We start from the raw sequence: 23,250 nt of genomic DNA, 5'->3' as shown, positions 1-23,250 counted from the left end.
CCCTTGCTAACCTGTAGGTTGTAGGTTAGGTGTAGTGTTGCTCCATGTGCACATATGAGTATATGTTTTAGGATTATGTAAATAAAAAAAGTGCAGCCACTGACATTGTACCTCCACTGAAAAGTCAAAGCAGACCATGTGATAAAACTGTACAGAGCCTAGTAGGCTGTGTATTAACACCAGATTTTTTTTCATCACACACAGAAACTAATAACCATTTTTGCCTAAACACAAAATCTTAAAATGCGTTTAATGACTTGGTTGGATCAGAAATGTGTGAGAGTTCTGTTGTGTTGTAGTATACAGTATATCCTGTGTGGTTGTGTACCTGATCTGAGCAGCAGAGCCAGAGCTCTGAGTCCAACCATGGTCACTCTGCAGTCTGTTCTGAACTGAGAGAGAACACTCAGGATCTGCCTGGAAAACACATCAGCACAGGCAAAGAAAAACACATGAGACATAGGCCAGGGATGTAGCAAAGACAAAGGGATTCAAGACTGAGACTTGATTCAATTTACTGTCTGCATGCATAAGAGCCTATACTGTATTTTGCAATCTTTAAGAGAGTTGTATAACCACATTAAAGCAGTCCTGCAGACCTATACATATAATTGGGTTGAAACATATGTTCATTGACCTCTTATTGTCCAGGCCAAAGTGTAAGTGCTCTTTCTAACACAAGTACAGCTCCTGTGTAAAACCATAGACTGTATGTGTGAAACATAAAGTGATTTTGAGAGAATGTTAATCAGTAACACAAAGGAACTGAGAAAGGCTCCCTTGGGACATCGCATGTTTTTATGATATGAGAAAGAACCATTAACGCCCAATGAACAGGAAGTGAAAACTGAAAATGAAACAAGAATAAATTAGACCTACATCTAAAAGCTCCCCCATCCCACCCTCACACAAATCCTTTAACAGTGTTCAAAAGAACGACAGGCCCAGATGTGGGATGAATCTGATGCTGATTTTACATTTTGACAGCCATGATGATGATATTAATGAAGACATTTTTCAGCTTGATTATATCACTGTCCATTATAAACTATTGCTCTTAGAAATCTTCCATTACCTGAGATGCAACATCACAAAGGAGCAACCAACTAAAATCAACATTATGCCTACGAATAATGTTACTATAATACGAAATGTTACATAACTTTTTTCAGTACTGCAATCTTTTCGACATTATTGCTATGTCCAAAGTTTGGTGTGATATTGTCCATTTTTTCTTCAAAATTCACAACTTCAAAACAGTTCATCCCAGCCACAGTGTGATAACTTTTTTTTTTAAGATTATTTTTTTGGCATTTTCAAGCATTTTTTTTATTAGATAGTACAGAGTTGAAATGGGGAGACAGAGAGAGAGGGGGGACGACCCGCAGCAAAGGTCCACGGGTCGGACTTCAACCCGCGACCACTGCAACGAAGGCCGGAGCCAACACGGTACGCGCTCCATCCACCACGCCACCGGAGCGCCCCGATAGTGTGATAACTTTGTGTTTACTTACTGGTGCACTCCCAGTGCCTCCCAGTCCTTGGCGGCCTGTAGAGGTCTGGTCAGCTGGTCCAGTGTATCGGGACAGATTTCAATCAGTCGACACAGCAACGACCAGCCCACCTGTAGCAAGAAGAATACACAGAAGATAGAAGTGAATAAATCGGTAAAATAATCAACATAAAACTGTGAATCTGTAAAAATGGGAAGCTCTGATATGCTTTAGAGGCCGAGGGGCAGATTGTAGATTATTTACACAATAAGTTTTGCAATTATTAAGACTCAAATTGCCTCCACTGCTCATATCCAACAGTTTTCTTCCGAGCATTCCGATCAAGCACATGTTTTAAACATAGCTGAGCCAATCCTGAATGTGAATTGTATACAACAATCTGGAAAAAAGAATAAAGAAAAATGAAAAAAAAAGTTTGGCATGTAGTTTAGCTTATGTTTATTATTAAAGCTGAAGAGTAATTCCTAGTGAGATGAAGGCCTCCTGATGAGTTGCATCTTCATCTGCAGATGCTTTGTTTTTTGTTACATGTAAGATGTAAAAAATTATCCAGATGTGGAACAATAATAAAATCTAAAATTGCTTGACTCCATTGTAGCATAAAACCTTGTCTTATCTTTGAGCTTTACATCCTCGGGACGAAATCCTACCTGCATGGTATCTGACGATATGCATCATACAACTGTCTACAAACCTCTGAATACTTCATTTTGATTTTGCCTTATCATTCAAAAGAGTCTGTTATGACTGAGTCACTATCTGACTTTCGGTTTAGTGTCGTGCTGCATTCTCTCCTCTGATAAGCGGCAATACACTGCGGTCACGAGATGCTATAAACAAACTGGATCAGGCGTAGGCATGTCAGCTGTGGGATGGCTTTAAAGCTACAGTACACAGGGCAGGTGATGCTGCTGTGAGCACGTATAACACCTGAATATGTGTCTGGTTTAAAGGTGAAGTCAGTCAGTGACTCTGGAGAAAACGTGTCAGTGAATGTATCCTCATGATCCAATACCTGTCTGTACTGTGTGTGCGCACTGAAAAGAAATCCAGAGTCAATACGATAGCCTTGGCTCTGGAAACTAGTATCTAAACAAAGGAAGCCCAGCGTAGCTAGCAAGTAGCAACATGCCCATTTACAGAGCTTAGGCTGTATTAACACAGGAATTTTTTTCACAAAACATGGACAGGTAGCAGATCGTGAAGAGATATTCACTGATATTGACAATAAGTGTTCCCCTAACCCTGTTGCTAAAGTACATATTTGATTAAAATAAGCCATGTTTACAGCCACCACATGGGAGTTTTTTTTTCCCTCTTTTCACAGCCAGACTTCCCAAGAGATGGCCCATTTTGATGTGAAAGAAATAACACACTGACTGCTAATGCAAAATGGTAAAATAATAAACTACAACATCAAAGGTTTGTGATGTTTCTGATGTGCTACATCACCTGCTGGACTCCTCGGCTGTTGATGTAAGATGACAGCATCACCATGAGCGGTGTGTGGACGTCTTTCTCTTCAAACATTTCCGCTGCTGCAACAGAGAACAACAGATAACAAGTTAGCTTTGAAGGAAGGGACCACAAATGTAACACTCAAAGTTATATTTTAAAATGCAAATGAGTCATCAATGCAAATGTTTTTCATTTCTCTTAACAGCTACTGTATAGTCACTAGTCCCTCAGGAGAAGATCTCACTTTTATATTATCACTTTATAAAGAAAAAATTTAAAGCACAATGAAGATAAACATATGTACACTACAGTATCTGGAGGGAGGAAGGCTCCACCAAGTGCAAAATGAAAATTATGAATGACGCACCATCAGTCACTATAATAATCCAGTAATATAGGTTAATATTTAATAATAGGCTAACAACATCAAAGAGGCATTTCATTTGCACACTGGGTAGACTTATAATGTAGTGCTTTTACACTGATGTATTATAGGTTAAAATATGTATAAAATATCCATATCCAAGTATCAAAAGACCTGAGTAGGTTACATACAGTGATACAAAACAATAATACAATGTTAATACAAGTTGAGCTTGACACTTTGACATGTTATTATGCTCCTATTTATTGTGTTTATATAGGCTATCCCAGTGTTTTTATGTTGCTTATGTTGTTTTAAATACACTATATAAATACAGTTTGAATTGACTTGACTATATCCCTACTTTCCCGTCCACTGCTGTAGGCTACCTCCAAAAAAAACATGCCCAGAGGAAATCGTGTTTATGAGTAGCGTGACACACATGCATGCAATGTGTTTCCTACCATTGTCGGTGTGCGCCAGGAAAAGCAGATCCTGGATGATTTGAATCAACGTGCTCAGTTGTCTGTCTTCTTGCGGCGTGTTCAGCCTCACTAGCAGTTTCCTCAGCCTTTCCTCCAATTCCTCTTTGTTAACCATGGTCTTTGAATATACTGTGTCCTTCCAAAATGAAGAGTTTGTGGACGTGCATTGAGGTCGAGCCAGTAAAACCTACAGTCCTCCCAAATCCGAACTGACAAACAAATTTCGCTTCGAGTGGCCACAGTGTCGCCGCATGTCACGCATATTAATGTACCACATTACTGTAAAACTAGCTAGAATAGGCTTACGTCATAATGTTGTGTCTACAATGCAGCTACGCGACTGTCTGTCACGATTGGGGAAGTTGTCAGTGTAGTTTCAGTTCCGACGTTGACATCACGGTCCTTGGTTAACTTGGAGAATCACGTTCCTCTTTGTGGAGTTGGAAACTTTCTGTTTTGTCCGTGGGAGAAAAAAAAGACAGGCGTGTTTCCTCCTTCGTATAGTTTACAGCCCCATCATATGACTCCGGCTAGAGAGAGAGCGAGAGAGAGAAACGTCCCAGTTCGTTAAAGAGGAAACGGTAAACACCGCGTGCAGCACTAAAGTGGGGGCAGCAGTAACGGTCAACAACGTATCCGCCACACTCGCTCAAACTAGCCTAGCCTATAACGTTATTTTTTTTCACCTGATAGATTTTTAATTGAAATAAAACTTGCTGTGTTTGAAAGTCCATCCTCCTTCTCCGGTGTCAGATGTCAGATGCTTTTTATGTGGTGAGATGAATTTGGCACTGATTTGATTTGCGCCGTATTCCATATAAAACCCCGCATCGTAATGTTTGTTTGCGAATTGGGAAAGATACATATCCAGTAGAAAAAGTAGTATAGCTTTTTCCAGCTTATTGGGAGATCAATCTAAATTCGGCATTAATCATTTCACACAGAACTGCGATTCATTAAGTAAAAATCCCCGCTTTTTCTGTTTCCCTGATTTGTACTGCGCTTCTAGCAGTGTACGTACGGTATCCGCACTCGTTCGGTAATTATAGCAGCCAAATTTAAAGATTGCCATGTGTCTAACCATGGTCTAACTAAGTGAAAGGGGTCAGTTGAAAACCCAAACATAAAATTATATTAATTAAAAATGCATTAAAATAATCTATGAGAAAGTATACAAATAAACATGTGGTTTGCAGTTGTTGTATTTTTTTTTAATTAAGGAGAATGCAAAGGACGTTAAAAAAAGAAGCCCTACAATTCCTTTGAAAAAATAACCAAATAAATAGGCAAACATCTCACCTGATCTCCTCATTAAAAGGGGACATGCCCTAAAATTGCTAAATAAAACTCAAATTCATCAATCATTGTTTCATCAAGGGTGAATAGCAACAGCTAATATAAACATATGTGTTCAGCCTTGAATCTATTTCGTGCAATGCAAATTCCTGCTAGTGCAGTAAACACTATGTCTATTACATTCTTCTTTGGCTATGACCATATAGTAAATAATAGGCTATGACATTAGCATTGGAAGCAACTCAGGTAGCCTTCTATTCAATGATGGGCGTGTCTCTGTTTTTCCTGCAACATCATATGATCCGGGTTCACCAGACAAACTTCCCGTTTGTAAAAGAGCCAGGACACACACCACCAGCTGCAAGTGCTCTACACAATACGCTTTTTAGAGGTAAAGTTATGAGTTATTCTGCACAGGCGTATATCTGTTAAGTTAAAGAGTGTTGTATTTGGGTTTATGACCTGTCTTTATGTGAATGTGCCAGCTTGTAGCTCTAGGCTAAGCCAATACCTGTCAGCTGTTTAGAGACGATTCTGATAGGCTTAGGCTGTGTTGGCAAATTGATATGAAGGCTAGGCTAGCCTATAAAAAATCTGAATTTGAAAATTGGGTTGTGTGACTGACATTACCTTAAAAGTTGTTTAGAGCTGCATTTGAATCTTTATAATTATGTAAAGCAAACAATTGTCTACTTTTCCAATAAATTCTCGAATATTCCAGTTGGCTTTTGAGTTATTCTCACTTCCCCCAAATAGTGGCTATGTAGGTTAAACCAATCATATTCTGCAAACAAATTGAAATGCAGTTATTGGTCGTTTATGCCGAATTGATTGAGAAGACCATATGCACATATTTTGTTGATTTTTGATACATATCTTGAACTCTTAAGCGAAAATTCACAAAAATTATATATATTTTCAATGGAGTTTGGCGCTTAGCTCTAGAGAAATAGCTATTGGCCCATAATAAGTATTTCTAAATACATTTTAAATAAGTTGGATGCGGACGAACACGCTTACTTGTGGTATATTTCTTATATTACAAGTCGGGGGACCACTTTCTTTTTTTTTTTTAACCAAAATACTGAGCTTCCGCGTGGTGCTGTCAGCTGACGTCCATAGAATGTATGACGTCGCGCAAACATGGCCGCGCGCAGTGCAGAGCTGTAAACCCATAGATATATGGTAAACAATAGATTTTGAAGTCAATGCTTTAGTCAGTTTAAAGCCATTAAAATGCACCGTTTGGCAACATTTCAAACGTCTCACGAGACTGAATGCTGACACTGTCATCCCGTCAGCGGAGATGGTAAACAACAGCTTTTTTAGATGACGTGGTCGCTTAATTCTTCCCTGTTTTCCTTTTCGAACAGGACCAGAAAATACACAGCTTGAGGTCGGAACTTTCTGTTGGATATAATGTGGACGAAATATAACACACAGCCTATGATTATGATCTGTTTTAAATCTGGGCTTACTTGTGCTGTGTTGAAGAAGTTGTATGCGCACTGACAAATGACTGCACCTTATGAGTGAGAGTGAAGTAGTCCTACAAGAAGACAGGTTGACTGACACAGCTGGTGGTTGTCCCTCTATGTCCAGCAGCAGCCATGAGGACTACAGCTTGAAGCACATTATCAACCTTATGGGCAGCGGGAGACAGAAAACAGAGGAAAATGGAGAGCAGAATCTCATTGGAGACTCTGCCAATGATGGGGCTCTCCTGGACCAAGGTACATGCATGCAAATTAGTCTAGACGCTTTTTCAACATTCATTTTGGTGCCTTGTATAAATTGTGGCGATTCCTGGGGGTACAAGTGACAAACGGTTGTCCACATTTCTGTCACAAATAATATGCGATTGAACTGCATTGAACTAAATACAAGCTCTTAAATTACTACTTAAAGGTGGAGTCAGTGACTCTAGGAATGCTTGTTGTCAATATCACTTTTTGTCCATATCAGCGAATATCTCCTCACAATCCACTGTCCCTACTCTGTGTATGCACTGAAAATGTTTTGGTGTTAATACACAACCTAGGCACAGTAAACGGGTTTGATTTTGACATAAAGCATTTTCCAAAATCACTGACTCCACGTAATATACCTGTCTTTTGATCTGAGTGCATTAAATAGAATTCCCTGTTCATTTAAGCATATAAGCTTATGTCTTCATCAGGTCGTGGGCTTATATTACGCTGTTTTTTCACCCTATTTCTGATAGCTCCTGTAGATCATTTGGTTAAATGATTATACAGTTTGTTCATTATGAGCCACCGTACTGTGTGGCCTCATCCAATCAGAATGCCCCGCGGCGGGCTAGTTCCCTTTTTTACCTCCTGTCTGTATCGCAGTTTATTGAACGCTTGGATTAAATGCAGTTGTTTAAACTCGGTGTGATCTTTGACTCATACCAACCAGTAAGAACTTTTTACAGCTCCCTTTCAATTTTTTTCACCATAAATACATGTGTTTGCATCTTTTTATATACTATCTATGGTTTGCATTAGGTGCCCCCTCCACACCCGGGTTCATCTACGTGCTGGCGTTCTTCTCGGCCCTGGGAGGGTTCCTGTTCGGGTATGACACCGGTGTGGTCTCTGGGGCGATGCTGCTGCTTAAGAAGGAGATGAACCTGGACACACTGTGGCAGGAGCTATTGGTGTCCAGTACAGTTGGGGCCGCGGCGCTGTCTGCACTAACGGGAGGATATTTGAATGGATGGTTGGGGCGGAGGATCTGTATTCTATTGGCCAGTTTCATCTTCACCATCGGGGGCATCGTCATGTGCAGCGCCCCGGACAAGGTGGTCCTTCTAGTGGGCAGAATCACAGTCGGTCTGGGCATAGGTGAGCTGTTGTTGGGAAGTTGTATGTGGTCTTTATCATCCAGGCAAAGTGACCAGGCACCATTTAGCATGGTTTTATCCGATCAAATATTTCCACCAGGGGCTTGAAATTTGAAACTTTTTGACAAAGTATTGTATGACGGTTGTAGCCTTCTGCCTGATGCTCCCAACTTGACAAAGTGAGGAGCACCAGATAAGATTAAGGAGCACTCATTCAAATATATTGAGCTGTATTGATGATACTGCAACAGTTTATTTTCACACACAATAAGACTATTAAACATGTACCATTGCACATTTAGGCATTTTTTAACACACTTTAGTTTTGCTGATTTATTTTTGTGTTGCTGGACTGGGGGCCTTTACAACAAGGTATCAAACAGACTAGTTTTGGGATCATTTCCTTTTTAAACATTTTAAGTGCCTAAGTTTCCTATAGCCTGCAGAACAGCAGCCGCATGCTTTCTTGCACATAAACAAAAGTCTGCTCCCTCGCCCTCTCCCCACCTGACCTGCTTTTCCAGTACAGCCTCTGTGTTTGCATGAATCAAGCACAGCCCTGCGGATCATGTAACACAATATACTAAGAAAATTAGAACTAACATCTAGCGGTTGTATGCCTCCTTGGGTATACAATTGCCGAACGGTGAAAGTACAGTGGTGGTAGGCAATGCTCTGAAGAAGTTAAAGCTCCTATGAAGCTACAGTATCGTACAAAGTCAATGCGACCTAATAATACGTAAGGTTGCAGTTACTTTTGACCATTTTTCTCCAACATCTAATCAGTTCATCCTTAAATTATAGTGGACATTGGTGCAAAGTTTGAAGAAAATCTCAAAAAGCGTTTATGTGATGACAAATAAATAAAATGAAACACCTTGTCTATTTTTTAATCCCTACCCATCAGGCATTGCCTCCATGACGGTCCCTGTGTACATAGCTGAAGTGTCCCCCCCTCACCAGAGAGGTCAGCTGGTCACCATCAACACTCTGTTCATCACTGGAGGACAGTTCATTGCCAGTGTGATCGACGGGGCCTTCAGCTACATGAGTCACGACGGATGGAGGTATGCAGTGGTTCTACACTACGCTGTCTGTCTATAACTTTCTTTCTGAGCCTGTTAGAAGCAGCTTCAATCCTCTGCACAGAATGCATTTTAGCATAGTGTTAGGGACTTTTTATTGCTTAGACATTTGTATTTGTGTTTGCATTATTATAACACGTTCAATTAATTGACTGAAAAAACATTCATTGAAATAACATTGACAAAAACATTCACTGTCGTTATGCATCATGTTAAAACAGAATCAAATCGACTTCAAGTGTACAAATAACCAGATGTAGTGTGAGTTGTTGTGCAACTTGTGTAGACTGTTGGGTTCATTTTAACAGGAATGTTAAATCTGTGTGTTGTTTCCATTTTCCACACATGAAATACTATGAGATAATGAGATTGTATGGAAGGGTTTTGTTTACCCTGACGTCCCTTTCACCATTCCCTCCCCCCTGTCCCGTAGGTACATGTTGGGCTTGTCTGTTGTGCCGTCGGTGCTGCAGTTCGTGGGCTTTGTGTTCCTGCCTGAGAGCCCGCGCTGGCTCCTTCAGAAGGGCCGGAGCACAGAGGCACGGCAGGTTCTGAGCCGCATCAGAGGAGGAGAGAGTATAGAGGAGGAATACAACACCATCCGGACCAGCATAGAGCAGGAGGAGAAAGACGGGGGTGGAGGTGAGAGAGGACTGGAAATACAGAAGAAAATTCATTGATAAATACAGTCTAGATGTGACATAACCAACTGTAAATGAGTTAAAAGAATAGTTAAAGAAAAGAAAAAAGAATAATTCAAGACGGTTCAAGACAAGGCGACAGAAAACCCATTCCTTTTACTGTGCGTCCATTTTTGAAGTATAAATGGGCAACAGTCGCTAATTGCTAGTTAGCTTAGCTAATATACTGGTAGTCAATGGGTAGCGTTAGCCTGCTTCTAATCAGATCTTCTGATTGTCGCTGAAGGCAGGGTAGCGCTACCTATTGACTCCCAGTAAATGAGATAAACTAACTAGCTATGCATAAACTTAAAGGAATAGTTTCTGTAGCCTTGAGGCAACAAGCCAACACAATTAAAATAATAATATTCCTTTAAATTGTTCATATTCTTTAAGGATGCTTTGTTGTGTGTGTGTGTGTGTTCTTCAGGAGGCCTGGTGATTGTGCGGATGCTCAGCTACGGTCCGACTCGCAGAGCCCTCTTTGTCGGCTGTGGCCTCCAGATGTTCCAACAGCTTTCTGGGATCAACACTGTCATGTATGTTGTCTATTGATCTATGTCATAACTCCCATATAAGTATCTCCACCCACTACTGTTTAATTGTGATACATTTAGCACCCGTGTGTTATTTCTGTAACATGTATGTTAGTCACCTGACTAACTGGAACAACTTGTCAGGTTGAAATAGCTGAGATTTTTTCAGTCAGTGGTTTGGTATGTAAATTGATGTGGCTTGTAAGTGAACCTCCCCTCTCCACTCATGTCTAGGTACTACAGCGCAACTATCCTGCAGATGTCGGGGGTGCGGGATGATAAGCAGGCTATCTGGTTGGCCTCGGCGACCGCTGCTACCAACTTTGTGTTCACTCTGCTGGGAGTGTGGCTGGTGGAGAGGGTGGGACGCAGGAAGCTCACCCTGGGCAGTCTCTTCGGTCTGTGATGTCACTGATTAATCGACTGACCGTGGATTGATTTTTATTTTTAAATTGACAAATGAGTTGTCAGTAGTTTGATTTAAACATTTTTAAAGAGAACTTGTGATTTACATTCACTGACGTTTTACATTTTTGCAATGTGTTAAACCCAATGATATTTGCATATACAGTAAATTCATAACAGTAACTATTCATAACTTAAGAGTAATTCCATCATTTATTGAAACAGTTGTGTGTCTACTATATCAACTATAATGTCTAATGTTACCATATAATACTGTAACCCCCCCCCCCCCCCCACACACACACACACACACACACACACACACACACACACACAATAATTAATGAACAAATTTGAATAATAGTAAAATAAACTTTCAAATTAATACATTAATAAATAGAATGTTACCATAAAGTTCTTATTCTCAGGGACAGTCAAAGCACAGGGAATGTCTGTGGGTTGCATACATACAGTATGTCATTTTCTCTACAGTAGATTGTAGTTAAAGTCTTAAGCTGACAGTGCAGACATGTTTTCTCTTCTTTCTGAGCTTTAATGTCATTATTTCTTTTCTAACTCAGGCACTGGTCTGAGTCTGACTCTGTTGGCAGTCGGGTTCTTGCTTTCTGCCCAGAACTCTCCTCCCGTCACCCTCCACCCGGTCGGTTCCCAAAACTCCACCTGCAGACTGTATGGGTAAGTTTAATCATTACCACCAAGCATTCACTTTCATTTTGAGACATAAGTTCATTGTTTTCTTACTCATCAACATAACTGGATTGGTAATGTGTACTTTAAACTTCAACAATAAATGTCAGGTTCTGTTGTTCGGTCCCAAAGAGTAACAGATTTTAAAGCTTCTTTGTTTTTAATCAAAGTATTGGGTTATCACTGCTGACAGGGCGGTGTGTGAATGCCTGTCAGTGGATAGTGACAGTTGTGTGTGTGTTTGTTTGTGTGTGTGTGTGTGTGTGTGTGCGCGTGCATGCGTGCGTGCGTGCGTGCGTGCGTGTGTGTTCGTCCGTGTCTGTGTCTTTGGGCATGGATAGTGTTAACAGATGAGAGGTTTACCATTGTGCTCTCTCCCCCCCAGCTCCTGTGAGTCCTGCATGTTGGATCCAGCTTGTGGATTCTGTTATCGTGAAAACGCCACTGAAGTGTTGGACTCGTCCTGCGTTCCTGTCGGACAGACGTCCACAGACCACGCCGCCTGGGGAAGGTCTGACACTGATTCATCTGTGAAAAAACGTCAACGACATCGTTTACCAACACCCAATTCACATGACTATCAATACAACTTCACAATTAAATGTTGGCCTATACCAACCTTAGCACCCGTCTTCTTGCTTTGCACAGGGAATAACTTTAAAAACATTCTTTATATAGAAAAAATATATATTTTTAAAATTGTATGAAACGCAATGAAGAAGAAATTCACTTTTCTGCATGACTGAAGCTAAGGGAGCAACATCCTTTTTGTAAATTGAAAAGAGCATGCTACTGTATTTTCATAACACAGCTCACAGAACTGCCTGCAAACCAGATGTATGATGCTGGATTATCAAGATGTATGATTTGAATAACCTGTAGAGATATGTTGGTTTCAAATGCCTTGCCATGTATTTTTTCATCCAGTTGTTCCAACCAGACAGAGGAGACAGGCGGTCCTCTCTGGGCCTATAACTACTGTCCCACATCCTACTCCTGGGTCGTCCTGCTGGGACTCATACTCTACCTGGCTTTCTTTGCTCCAGGTCTGAAACCAAGTTCCTCGTTTTTTTTTTTTATCTTAATATGAATTCATTTTTATTTTATAATGGCACAAACCATCTCTACATTTTATTTTAGTTTCCACTTTTCATAAAGGATGCTAGCAGGTTCAACAGAATCTCATTCATTCATTTACGACTCCGAAAACCACAAAAATAATACAAATATTCCACGCAGTGTTACACAAACCGTGTAGGCTGACAAGTAAAAAGCTGCAGATTAATGCCTTTAAAATAACAGTTTTATGTGTGGAATTGTGGAGACTAACAACAAATGTATTCCTAAGTGCCTTATAACAAGCATTTTGTTTATTAAAGAGTGCCTCTGTGTGTGTTAGGAATGGGCCCGATGCCTTGGACGGTGAACTCAGAGATCTACCCTCTGTGGGCGCGCAGCACTGGGAACGCCTGTTCATCAGGAGTCAACTGGATCTTTAACGTCCTGGTGTCTCTCACCTTCCTACACGTCGCAGAGTTTCTCACTTATTACGGTAAGATTACTGTCAGGAGGTCAGATATATATATACTTAGTTGTGCCTGAAAAAAAACGCTGGTGTTAATACACAGTCTAGGCTCTGTAATCTGGTATGTAAATAAAAGGGTAGGTAAATAAAGTGGCCCACCTTAGCTAGCAACTTTCCCGTTTACAGAGCCAAGGTTGAGTATTAACACTGGGCGCACACACAATACAGACAGGTAGCGGATCGTGAGGAGATAATCACTGATTTTGACAAAAAGGGATTTTAACAACACACGTTCTCCAGAATCGCTTTAATGCAAATTTAAGTCTATGTTGTCATTTTAAGCATTTATTGCAACTTCAGAGTGAAGTCTTTAGCTTTAAGCCTGCTCTATAAAAGGTTGTTTTTGCTCCTTATGTAACCAGGCATAGTTACTGTAAACATCTTCTTGTTTATAGCAACAGGACAGTAGCGGTTTGCTGGAAATAGAACAGTGTGAAACCAAATCATAGTAGGATCCAGTCATTGAACATAGACTGAAGGTGCCCTCTCCCTACCATTGACTACCGTTCATGCATTCAAAGTGTCATGAACCCTCACTAGCTCACACTGATTTTGCACCAAGAAAGTTAATACTAAACAATGTCATATGATAATGAATAACCCCAAATGTCCGGAAACGGAGTTCATGTGTACATTAACCAAAAGCCTGTCTAATATTAAAAAAACTTTTTCAGCTGCTTCATAAATTGTCCACTTGATTCAGACTGTAATGTGAATGTCTCCTCTAGGTGCGTTCTTCCTGTACACGGGCCTGGTGGTGTTGGGTCTCCTCTTCGTGGCCTGCTGCCTGCCAGAGACTCAGGGCCTGCAGCTTGAGGACATGGAGAGCCTGTTCACCAGTCCCCTCTGTCACTGTGGATCATCCTCTCACAACGTCCAATACATCCGGGTAAAAGGCAGCAACTACCTCCACTCTGACAACGAGGCTTCTGATGTAGAGTAGACTGGACTGGGAGGGAACTTTCTCTTTCACCTCTGTCTTTTTGGTTTGTGGATGTGGTGAGAAAATGTGATTATACTGCCCTCTAGTGGCTGTGGTGTAGCATTAGCAACAAAAAGGCTTGGGCTCTCAAATGATTGATGTAACTATAGGCTGGTTTTGTAGATATGTATATAAGCCTAGTCTGGAATTTTGAATGGAGATTGTCCATTGAAGGTAGATTTTAGTCCAGGACAGGGCTTTTCATCCATGTCTGTGAAACTGGCCCAATAATTTTTACTTTGCCCTCATTCAGGTTACTGTCTTGGGAATTATTGTTTTTTTCTGCCTTTTTTTTCACCTGGGAGTTGGCATACTATTATTTTCTTTGTTATTTCTTTTTTCTTTTTACCATCATTCCGTCTGTATTCATTAAAAGGGAACATTGGTGCAAGACTTTTTCCAGGTTTAAAGTAAGTGAAAAAACAGTGTTACTGGGACAATGAATATCCCAAGATAGTGTTGTAAGTATTGTCTTAAAGAAATGATGTCGAATATCTGAAACTCAAACGGATTATGGTACTCTCTCAAGAAAAGTCATTTTTAATTGTTCCCTTTTTTTTAAGTATATTCAAGGTGGAGGTTGGGGAGTGATTTAAGTTGTTTACAGAACGTAGCATTTTGATTTTAGTTTTTTTTTTGTGAGTTCAGACACCAACTTACTTTGTTACTGACTCACCATTTCTTCTGCCTTTCTGTCACATCAGTTATTTTCACTAACAGCTCTGGGGCCGGTTTCCCCGAAGACGTTATCGGGAAACCGGCCCCTGGATAAAATCAGGTGACCAATGAGGGGGGGGGTTGTCAACAGAATCAGACAACATTTTTTGATTATACTCGAACTCATACCGGTAAATAGTCAAACCTGACACATTTAGAAGGGTGTCTTTAAAATTTGAAAGAGCTGTAGTGTAAATAACTCTTTGCATGATTTCAGACAGGCCAAGCATCCATTTTATGTTGCCATTCTGACTTCAAAATTCAAATAACAGCCCAATAATGTTACCTCTATTTTTTTTTTTAATGTTACCTCCACATTCTGTCGAACTTTTTCCAAACACATTCATGTTAAAATCATTAACATGGGTTTAATGCATTCATCTGTGCTGGTGTAAAACGGTATAGTATATGATTGTGGGTTGCTGCTGCACAATGGGAGGGATTGCACTTTAAAACACCAAAGAGGTGCCTCTTTTTCTTTTCTTTTTTTTCAAATACATTTATATATTTTTATATGGCAGATTTCTAGAATGAGTTGCTTTTAAATTTTCTAGCAAAGTGTGGAAACCGGTCCAGGGAACTATGGAGCGCTGGGGTCAGACAGTGGCATTGCATATATAACTGTAAGTACAGTTTCAAGGTGCCACGTGTACCAATAACTTTTTGTGCTTTGCTTTACGTCAATAATACCTGTTTTTTTCCAATGTTCAATTTCATGTCCTTGTTTTTTCACAGCTCAGATAATGGGGACCAAATAGTCCTGAACAACTTGTCATAGACCGTCCCGTTTGCACTAGCACACGTAACATTTAGAGCCTAGGCTCTGTAAACTGCACAAGATTTCGGTCAAGTTTTTATAGGATTGCAAGCTAGAAATAAACATGTCTGTGCCGCTGATAGGCTTAAGTGTCACTTTTGAATTTTTTAAATTTTAGACCACACTTTTTCTTATTGTGTAGGATTCCTACACTAGACTAAAATTTGCACAAAAACCTGCATATTTATGGGAACAAAAATATTTTCAATCCGTATTTCTACATATTTGTGTGGTGACAGATTGGTAAGTCTTTCACAAAATGTCATATTTGTTAAAAGAAATGTGATAGCAGTGATTTTACCTTGCCACTATTGATGTAGCCTTAGTCTTATTAATTACCAGCATCTGTTTGAAAGCATTGCACTATGTATTGTAAACTGTACAGCTATTGTAAATTCTGACATTGCCATAAGGTCCAAGAGTCTTAAATGTTTGAACAATAATTATGAGTGTAATGAGATCCAATTGATCCAATTTAAAGCTATAATAACACATGGTTTGTGTTGATTTTGTTACTGTCATTTACATTGTGTATGCAAAGTGTTCCCGGTGCATATAGAATTACATTCTGTGTCTTATCTTCTGTTCATCGATGTGATTTTTACAATTTAAAAACAAATAATTGCTTAAAAATAAGTATGAAGATTATTTTTCTCACACACTATAAACTTTAACATCAAACCTGCATATACGGTCTATGGTTACAAGCTCCTCCGCACTGCATTTGAAACAGGGGTGTACTTTTATATATATATATACACCTACGTATATTGATATATATAGGTGTCTGTAGGGGGGTGTACTTATCTCAAAGACACTATTCTCACACATGCATGCTAGGTGGACACTGGATGATTCCAAACCAACTCTTCTGTGTATGAGCTTTGGGCTTGTCTAACTGCATTGTGTGCATGCTCCAACCACGAGCAGTTTGTGAAGAGAAACTGCCTTTTGTAAGTGGGCATTTGTCTGTATAATGACCTCTATAGAAAAAGACTAAAGTGTTCGCTTTGGCACCAGTAGGTCATGACAGGGCAGTGGCCAGGTTGTGCCATTTATATCTGAGTGTCTGTCTAAAAGATTTGTGTTTCATCCCTCATTGTAATTAGCTAATTAAGTGGTGACCTGGTGAAAAAAAACTGCTGATTTTGTAAAGTGTTTCTGGAGCACGTTGTTGTCACCTTGACTGAGCTCCACTATAACTCTGTTACAGCAGTCAGCAGAGATGACTGTTTGTAGAAAGTTACAAGTCCTTTTTATTAGGTCTTTCAAATACACTTTTATGACTTTATTAAATATTACCCTGTCCTATCTCTTACCTGTCCTGCCGTATTAGTGTAACTTCTGTAAGTAGACACTGCAGCACAGACAGGGAGGAGGCAGAGCTGGCCATAAATGCCATCTCATGTTTTCATATCAGGCCTGCCTTTGAGTGTAAACAGGCCCTATTAATAGTACAGTAAAGATTAAGACTGGGCAAGATCAAAGTTGTGAATATGCCGACCGCCAACACAAGCTTTGTAATATCAATCTAAGCCTAGCAGATATCATTATTCATTTCGGCAGCATGTTTAAAGTTGCTCAGAGGAACTTTCAGTTTGTGTTCATTCTTGCACCCCCTTTGGACAAAAGCGGTAGTGTTTTTACTAAGCCAGCTGTAGTTCTTGGGTGAGTGTACCCATGACAAAGGCATTTAGAAAAACTCTATAAAAATAGAGTACAGAAAAGATTTTATATAATTAATGGGAAAAAATTCACTCTAAAACAACTGATACAATCAGCTGTCTGTGATGTATCCTGCCTCTCCAGTCCTGTGTTTATTTATGTTCTGGCTTGTATAAGATATTTAGGCTGCATTCATGCACTCTCCGGATGGTCCGAGTCTAATATCGATGTTTACAGCTTTTCCCAGTATTTTCTTGACAACAAAAGGGAAAATCTACATAATAATAATATGACGTCAAGGCAGCAAGTCGGGGCACCTGAATCTTTCCTGAGTTTCCAAGTTGTTTTGATTTGAGCAGACGTTCAACTTCACGTCCATTTCATTCTTCGACTCAGAAACGTGTTTTTCCCGATGTGTCTGACATCACATGAATGCAACATTAACCAAAGGTCCACAGGAAATTGTCATTTTGAGATCACATTTCACATTTTCATATAAAATAGTTACAGCTGAAAAAAATCGATTGTGATCCAACTTTGATAACCTTTTCAGGCCTACTAAATGTTATATTGTGTGCTATTGTGCACACGAATGATCCCATGAGAATTGTGAAATGAGAAATTCATATATCGGTCCCTCAAGGCTTTAGACATTAAGGATCCTGTACATTTGGTGCTGACTGCAGTTATTTTCTCCTGCTGGTGTCGTTATATTAGAGTATGTTAGAGTTGTTTTATTGAGGAGCCGTGGAATAAGATCTGTAGTCATGGAACATTAATCACGTAGGAATGCTAGGCTGAGCAGCAGCATGCTCTCAGGGGACACATGAATTGAAAGGGCTGCTTCAACCTTCATCCAGTCCCTAGTCTGTTCTCGTGTCGGGCTGCACTGGATGACAACAGATTGTACTGGCTGTGTATTGAGTTTGTGTGTATAAGTCAGCTTGCCATGGCACAATCATTTTTTTTTTTTTCCAGCATGTACACAATTGTATTTTGTCATTGTTTTATGAATGGAGATTATATGGCATACAATTTAATATATACAGTATAATAGTACTGTTGCAGAGGGGGCCAGAAGAAAAACTTTTGTTCTCCACATGAATGCTAACTTAAAACTTAGATGTCCCTTCAATTGTACGCTAAACTGAGATTTGTTTCCACAGCTTTAGGTTGCCGCCAGACAGCCGTCTCATTTTTGCATCACTCCGCCACTCAGCCTGCAATCTCAGTTTAATGTAGAATGATTTTTAGGTGTTAAGTTAGCATTAATATATGTGATGGAAAAACATATTTCTTCTGGCCCCCTCTGCAACAGTACAAGGCTGACTTCTACTACAGGGACTGATGGCCCTCTCCATAAGGTAACACACTGGCTATGCCTTAGTACCTCATACAACCCCACTTCAAAAATACTGAACTATCCCTTTAAATGTCAGTTAAAGACACTCTGTCTCAGTCTACTTAATCACAGACAGAACAGGCTGGGATGCTGGAGGCTACAGCTGGATGAATCCCACGCATGTCCTGCTGTTGCTATGGCACTGCTAACCTAGTTTCTAGTAGTTACTGGACAGCTGTTTTAAAGGTGCATACTCCAATTAAACAACTATGGAACCTTTTTGTAGTGGATAAGTTCTTTAATTTCATGCTACATGTGAGTTGAACATATCCTTTTATGTATTAATTATTTGATCAATTAAACGATGGAGAGTAAACTACATCTTAAATTTAGTGATACGAGTTTTCCCATATTTTGAGCAGAGTATTGTTATACACGTTGACATGCATGTGGCTCCATTTATGAAACCCCAAAAAAACTGTTTTTGTGAAGTTCTCCATGGCAACAGCAGATTAAGTGTCAAGGGGATGACGCTGTTGCTGCACAGGGTGTCTGTAAATGACGCACACACACTCAGACAGTCAGAGTGGTCTCAGGGCGGCAAGTTATGAGATTCGATTAAAACTTAATACAGTGATTTGTTTTTTTTAAAGAATTAAGGACTTATACCATAGAATTTAACTGGATTGTGGGACAGAACCGCCCTGATAGCATGCTGATTTCAACACAAAAAATCTTGGCTGGATGTAGTAGACACTTTTAATCATACTAAATCTGACCACAAGAATTGGGAAATCCTAAATCTTGTTTCTACCATACTAAAAAGCAGAAAGTGTGGCACAGACCAAACACTTGATGGATACGCTCCTAATAATTAGCATTTCTTTATGCTAAGATTCTCTTCACATTTAAATGGAATTCTAGATACAGTGGCTTGAAAAAGTATTCATACCCCTTGAACTTTTCCACATTGTCACATTACAACCACACGTACATGTATTTTATTGGGATTTTCATGATTCGTGATAGAACACAAAGTGGTGCATAATTGTAAAGTGGAATGAAAATGAAATATGATTTACAATTTATTTTATAAATAAAAAACTGAAAAGTGTGACATGCAAAAGTATTCAGCCCCCCTGAGTCAATACGTTGTAGAACCACCTATCGCTGCAATTACAGCTCCAAGTCTATTGGGGTATGTCTCTACCTTTGTATATCTACAGACTGATATTTTTGCCCATTCTTCTTAACAAAATAGCTCGAACTTCAGATTCAGCGTCAGATTGGATGAACAGCAATTTTCAAGTCTTTCCAGATATTCTCAATTGTATTTAGGTCTGGACTTTGACTGGGCCATTCTAACACATGAATTTGCTTTGGTCTAAACCATTTCATAGTAGATCTGGTTGTATGTTTAGGGTAGTTGTCCTTCTTGAAGGTGAACCTCCACCCCAGGCTCAAGTCTCTTGCAGACTCTAACAGGTTTTCTGCCCTGTATTTGGCTCCATCCACCTTCCCATCAACTCTGAACAGCTTCCCTGTCCCTGCTGAAGAAAAGCATCACCACAGCATGATTCTACCACCACCATGTTTCACGGTAGGGATGGTGTGTTCAGGGTGATGTGCAGTGTTAGTTTTCCACTGTAGTGTTTGGTTTTGTTTAATGTTGGTTTGTCTGTTGTTGTTGTTTTCTGTTGTTCTCTCTCTGTGAAGTATGTTTCTACTTTGTTTGACTCACTCACTCACTCACCATGATAGTGAGTGAGAGAAGAGTGCTATATAAATAAAATGTATTATTATTATAATATTAATGTCCCCCTTGAAAACAGAATGGGTTCATTTTGTCCTCATGACACAGATGCCTGTTATTGCTCCATAAACAAAGCTATTTGTCAACACTCAGCCAACACACACCTCATTTCTCTTCTTCCCTCTTCAATTTGTCTTCCATTTCTTTATTTCCTTTTTTAGTGAACTTTCAAAAGATTTCTCTTCACATTTACACTGTAACCCAGCCAGCTTGTTCTCTCCTCTGTTTAATCTCTTTCATATCGTCTCGTTGTTGTTGTCCTCTCCTCCTCTTCAAACATCTTTAGAGAATAGTGATGACTCATGCTCCCCATGTGTTACCATGGCGTCGCCCCCCCCCCCAGATGTAATTGACTCCTGAATGGAGAGAGAGAGAGAGAGAGAGAGAGAAAGGCCGACTCACCGGAAGCCAAAAGCTGATGTCATCCGCTCCGTCTTTCTCTCAGGCTTTATTTTACACACAGACACACACGCGCACACACACACACACACACACGCACGCACAAACATATGCAAACACACACACACACACACACAGCCTTTCTTTTGCAGGACAATCACTGTTTGGCTGCAAGTTGTTTTTTGACCTTTATCAAATTGTACTTGCTCCGGTCAAAAAATAGGAAAAATGTCACCGCTCAGTCTTGAGAAATGTAGTAAAAAGTTTAGTGAGAAATGCCCGAAGCTCTGCCCTTTCCAAACGACAGGCGAGTTGGGACATCCTGGTGATTGAAAAACACAAGGACATGTCAAAGGTTTAAACAGTGAACTGAATTCTATTTCTTAACGTACATCGGCCGTTGATTTTGATTAAATGTGGTTGGCCTGGAGCGGTGGTGTAGTGGGTAGAGCGCATACCATATCGGCTCAGCCCTTTTCTCAGTGGTTGCGGGTTCGAATCCGGCCTGTGGACCTTTACTGCATGTCATCCCCTCTCTCTCTCTCCCCATTTCCACTTTCTACTTCAAATGTTCATCTGTCTGATAAAAGGTAAAAACACCTGGAAAAAAATATATGTGGTCAGCCGGTCTTAACAAAACAAACTATTCAACTTCCCTCACGTCACAGTCTTCTGGGAGTCAATAAAGAAAAGTACAAATCTAACCTACTGAACCTTCCCTATTAAACCCATTTTCGGCTTCCTCTAAGTCAGGCCTATTTTATATCAGTGTCATATTTTCTGTTGTATGACGTCAAAGTGTCCCAAACTTATATCAACCAATCTCCCTTGATTTACCCTTTTAAATCTAAATCTAGGTGCGCTCCGGTGGCGTAGTGCATAGAACGCTTAGCATATTGGCTCAGGCCTCGTTGCAGTGGTCACGGGTTCGAATCCGACCAGTGGACCTTTACTGCATGTCATCCCCCCTTTCTCTCTCTGTCTCCCCATTTCAACTCTGTACTATCAAATAATGCTTGAAAAGGCCAAAAAAAGCTTTAAAAAGAGAAATCTAAAGAGAAATTGGAAGGCAAAGACGAGAGAGCAGAGTAACTACATTGAAGTGGTGCTGATGAGAGAATGACCCTCATCTCGTCTCCGTGGTTACACCTTGAGTGCCACCTCCACACACTCTGCACCCCGGAACCCGCTTTCTCCCAAAGCCAAAAAACACATTGTCATGGTAACCAGGGGGATGGATGACGGAGAGGAAAATATATTTTTTTTTTAGCTAAGCGTCGTGGAAACCATAGCAGCAATGTGTGGGCCGGTTGCCTAAGCCAAAAATCAAAGAAAAGACTTGTATACATGTATTTAATTAGGGGCCTTTATAGTTACATGTCTAACTTTATGTAGCTAATGTGAATACCGGATTCTGATTGGCTGAAAGTTTTTTTTTTTTTTTTTTTTCTTTACTTGTATTAACTGAACAACACTTTCACACAAGTTAAATAGGTGATTGAATATTGTGTTGTTGTTGTTTTTTGGCATTTTAGACTGATAAGAAAAAGATTATTGGATTTACTGATACTTCTGTCAGTTTAAAGCAAATTTGAAATGCCTATTTACTCCTAATCCCTGACCCCAGCATGTCAGATTTGGGGCTGTGAAAGAGCTAAAATGAGACTAGAAAGTACATTATTTTGAGTTGCAGTTAGAATTGCAACACAAGCAAAAAAAACCTGTTTGTCCACTATAGCTGGAACTAATCACAGTTAATGAGAAAGTCCAAATAAAGCTGACTCCAAACTGAAAGTTCTTGATTCCTATTTTTCACCCGGAGTGCAATTATATGTCACAGTACAAATGAATCACAGTGAAAGCAGATCATTTGTTGTGTGTATCGATTTTATCAGTGGAATTAAAAAGATTTGTGACAGAAAATGTTTTTATTAAAATGGTGGTGCTTATAGGAAGGCAACCACACAAAACCTTGGTAAAAAAAAATTACGGGTAGGAACTGACAGACATTTTTGGGAAAGTGTTGTATAATTGCAACTGTACATGTTACTGTTACAGATGCAGAAGTAAAGTAATAACTGTCATAGCCATAGATGGATGCATTTTTTTAAACTTTACAATTCCCACTCCACAAATATTGCTGCTGAAATAAACATATCCTATGCTCATGAATATATCCATCGTGTTATGTATTGCTGCACATTAATTCAGTCCATGAAGGAGCCGTCAGTATCTCTGGATCATGTTCCAAATCAATCTTCTTGACTCTACCGTCTGGCTGTGAGATTGGTTCGCTTCTAAAACCAGTTTGTCTGTGTTTATTGGCAAATGCAAGATGTCATAATGTGGCTTTTTCTTATTATTTTCTGCCAGTTTCCATAAATAGAATAGAATATTATACCTGAAGCAACTCTATTTCGTTGGCACACATCCAAACTCCTTTTTCAAATAAACCTCCCTGGTTTCATAGGGGCTGACTTTCTAATGACTGCTGTTTTTTTACATTGGGTCGATGCCAGGAGTCTTAATATTAAGTAAACTGTATCTCATC

At 39.8% G+C, this 23,250-nt stretch overlaps 2 protein-coding genes across 6 annotated transcripts in view; one reads left to right on the top strand and one right to left on the bottom strand.

Moving 5' to 3' along the window:
• The window catches only part of lrrk2 (leucine-rich repeat kinase 2), a 40,117-nt gene extending 35,788 nt beyond the window's left edge, over positions 1 to 4,329 (bottom strand). For both annotated transcript variants that reach the window (XR_013844886.1, XM_080028067.1), the window contains exons 1-4: positions 3,801 to 4,329; positions 2,967 to 3,052; positions 1,515 to 1,624; positions 329 to 417 (exon numbers count right to left, since the gene is read on the bottom strand). Coding sequence is in view for 1 of the 2 variants with exons in the window: in XM_080028067.1 (XP_079884193.1) it covers positions 329 to 417; positions 1,515 to 1,624; positions 2,967 to 3,052; positions 3,801 to 3,936 (421 nt within the window). In the remaining variant the exon portion in view is untranslated. The remainder of the gene's footprint in view (positions 1 to 328; positions 418 to 1,514; positions 1,625 to 2,966; positions 3,053 to 3,800) is intronic.
• A 1,101-nt stretch (positions 4,330 to 5,430) lies between these two features.
• LOC307250179 (proton myo-inositol cotransporter-like) lies at positions 5,431 to 16,051 on the top strand. Of its 4 annotated transcripts, XM_080027173.1 has the most exons (14): positions 6,288 to 6,426; positions 6,723 to 6,850; positions 7,628 to 7,966; positions 8,873 to 9,032; positions 9,484 to 9,692; positions 10,161 to 10,269; positions 10,501 to 10,664; positions 11,253 to 11,367; positions 11,765 to 11,890; positions 12,307 to 12,425; positions 12,779 to 12,931; positions 13,693 to 13,853; positions 15,218 to 15,286; positions 15,399 to 16,051. In XM_080027173.1, the coding sequence occupies exons 1-14, from the start codon at positions 6,395 to 6,397 to the stop codon at positions 15,405 to 15,407; spliced, it is 1,893 nt and encodes a 630-aa protein (XP_079883299.1). In that variant the 5' UTR covers positions 6,288 to 6,394; the 3' UTR covers positions 15,408 to 16,051. The 4 variants fall into 4 exon arrangements, with proteins under 4 accessions (XP_079883300.1, XP_079883301.1, XP_079883299.1 ...); XM_080027174.1 differs by lacking the exon at positions 6,288 to 6,426 and adding an exon at positions 5,431 to 5,508 and having other exon boundaries at positions 15,218 to 16,051; XM_080027175.1 differs by lacking the exon at positions 6,288 to 6,426 and adding an exon at positions 5,450 to 5,508 and having other exon boundaries at positions 6,720 to 6,850; positions 15,218 to 16,051.
• The last annotated feature ends 7,199 nt before the right edge of the window (positions 16,052 to 23,250 follow it).

Source organism: Ammodytes marinus (genome assembly GCF_949987685.1).
Source record: "Ammodytes marinus genome assembly, chromosome: 5".
Classification (NCBI taxonomy): domain Eukaryota; kingdom Metazoa; phylum Chordata; class Actinopteri; order Uranoscopiformes; family Ammodytidae; genus Ammodytes; species Ammodytes marinus.
Note: the sequence above shows the minus strand (reverse complement) of the source record. Positions and strands in the feature narration are given on the sequence as shown.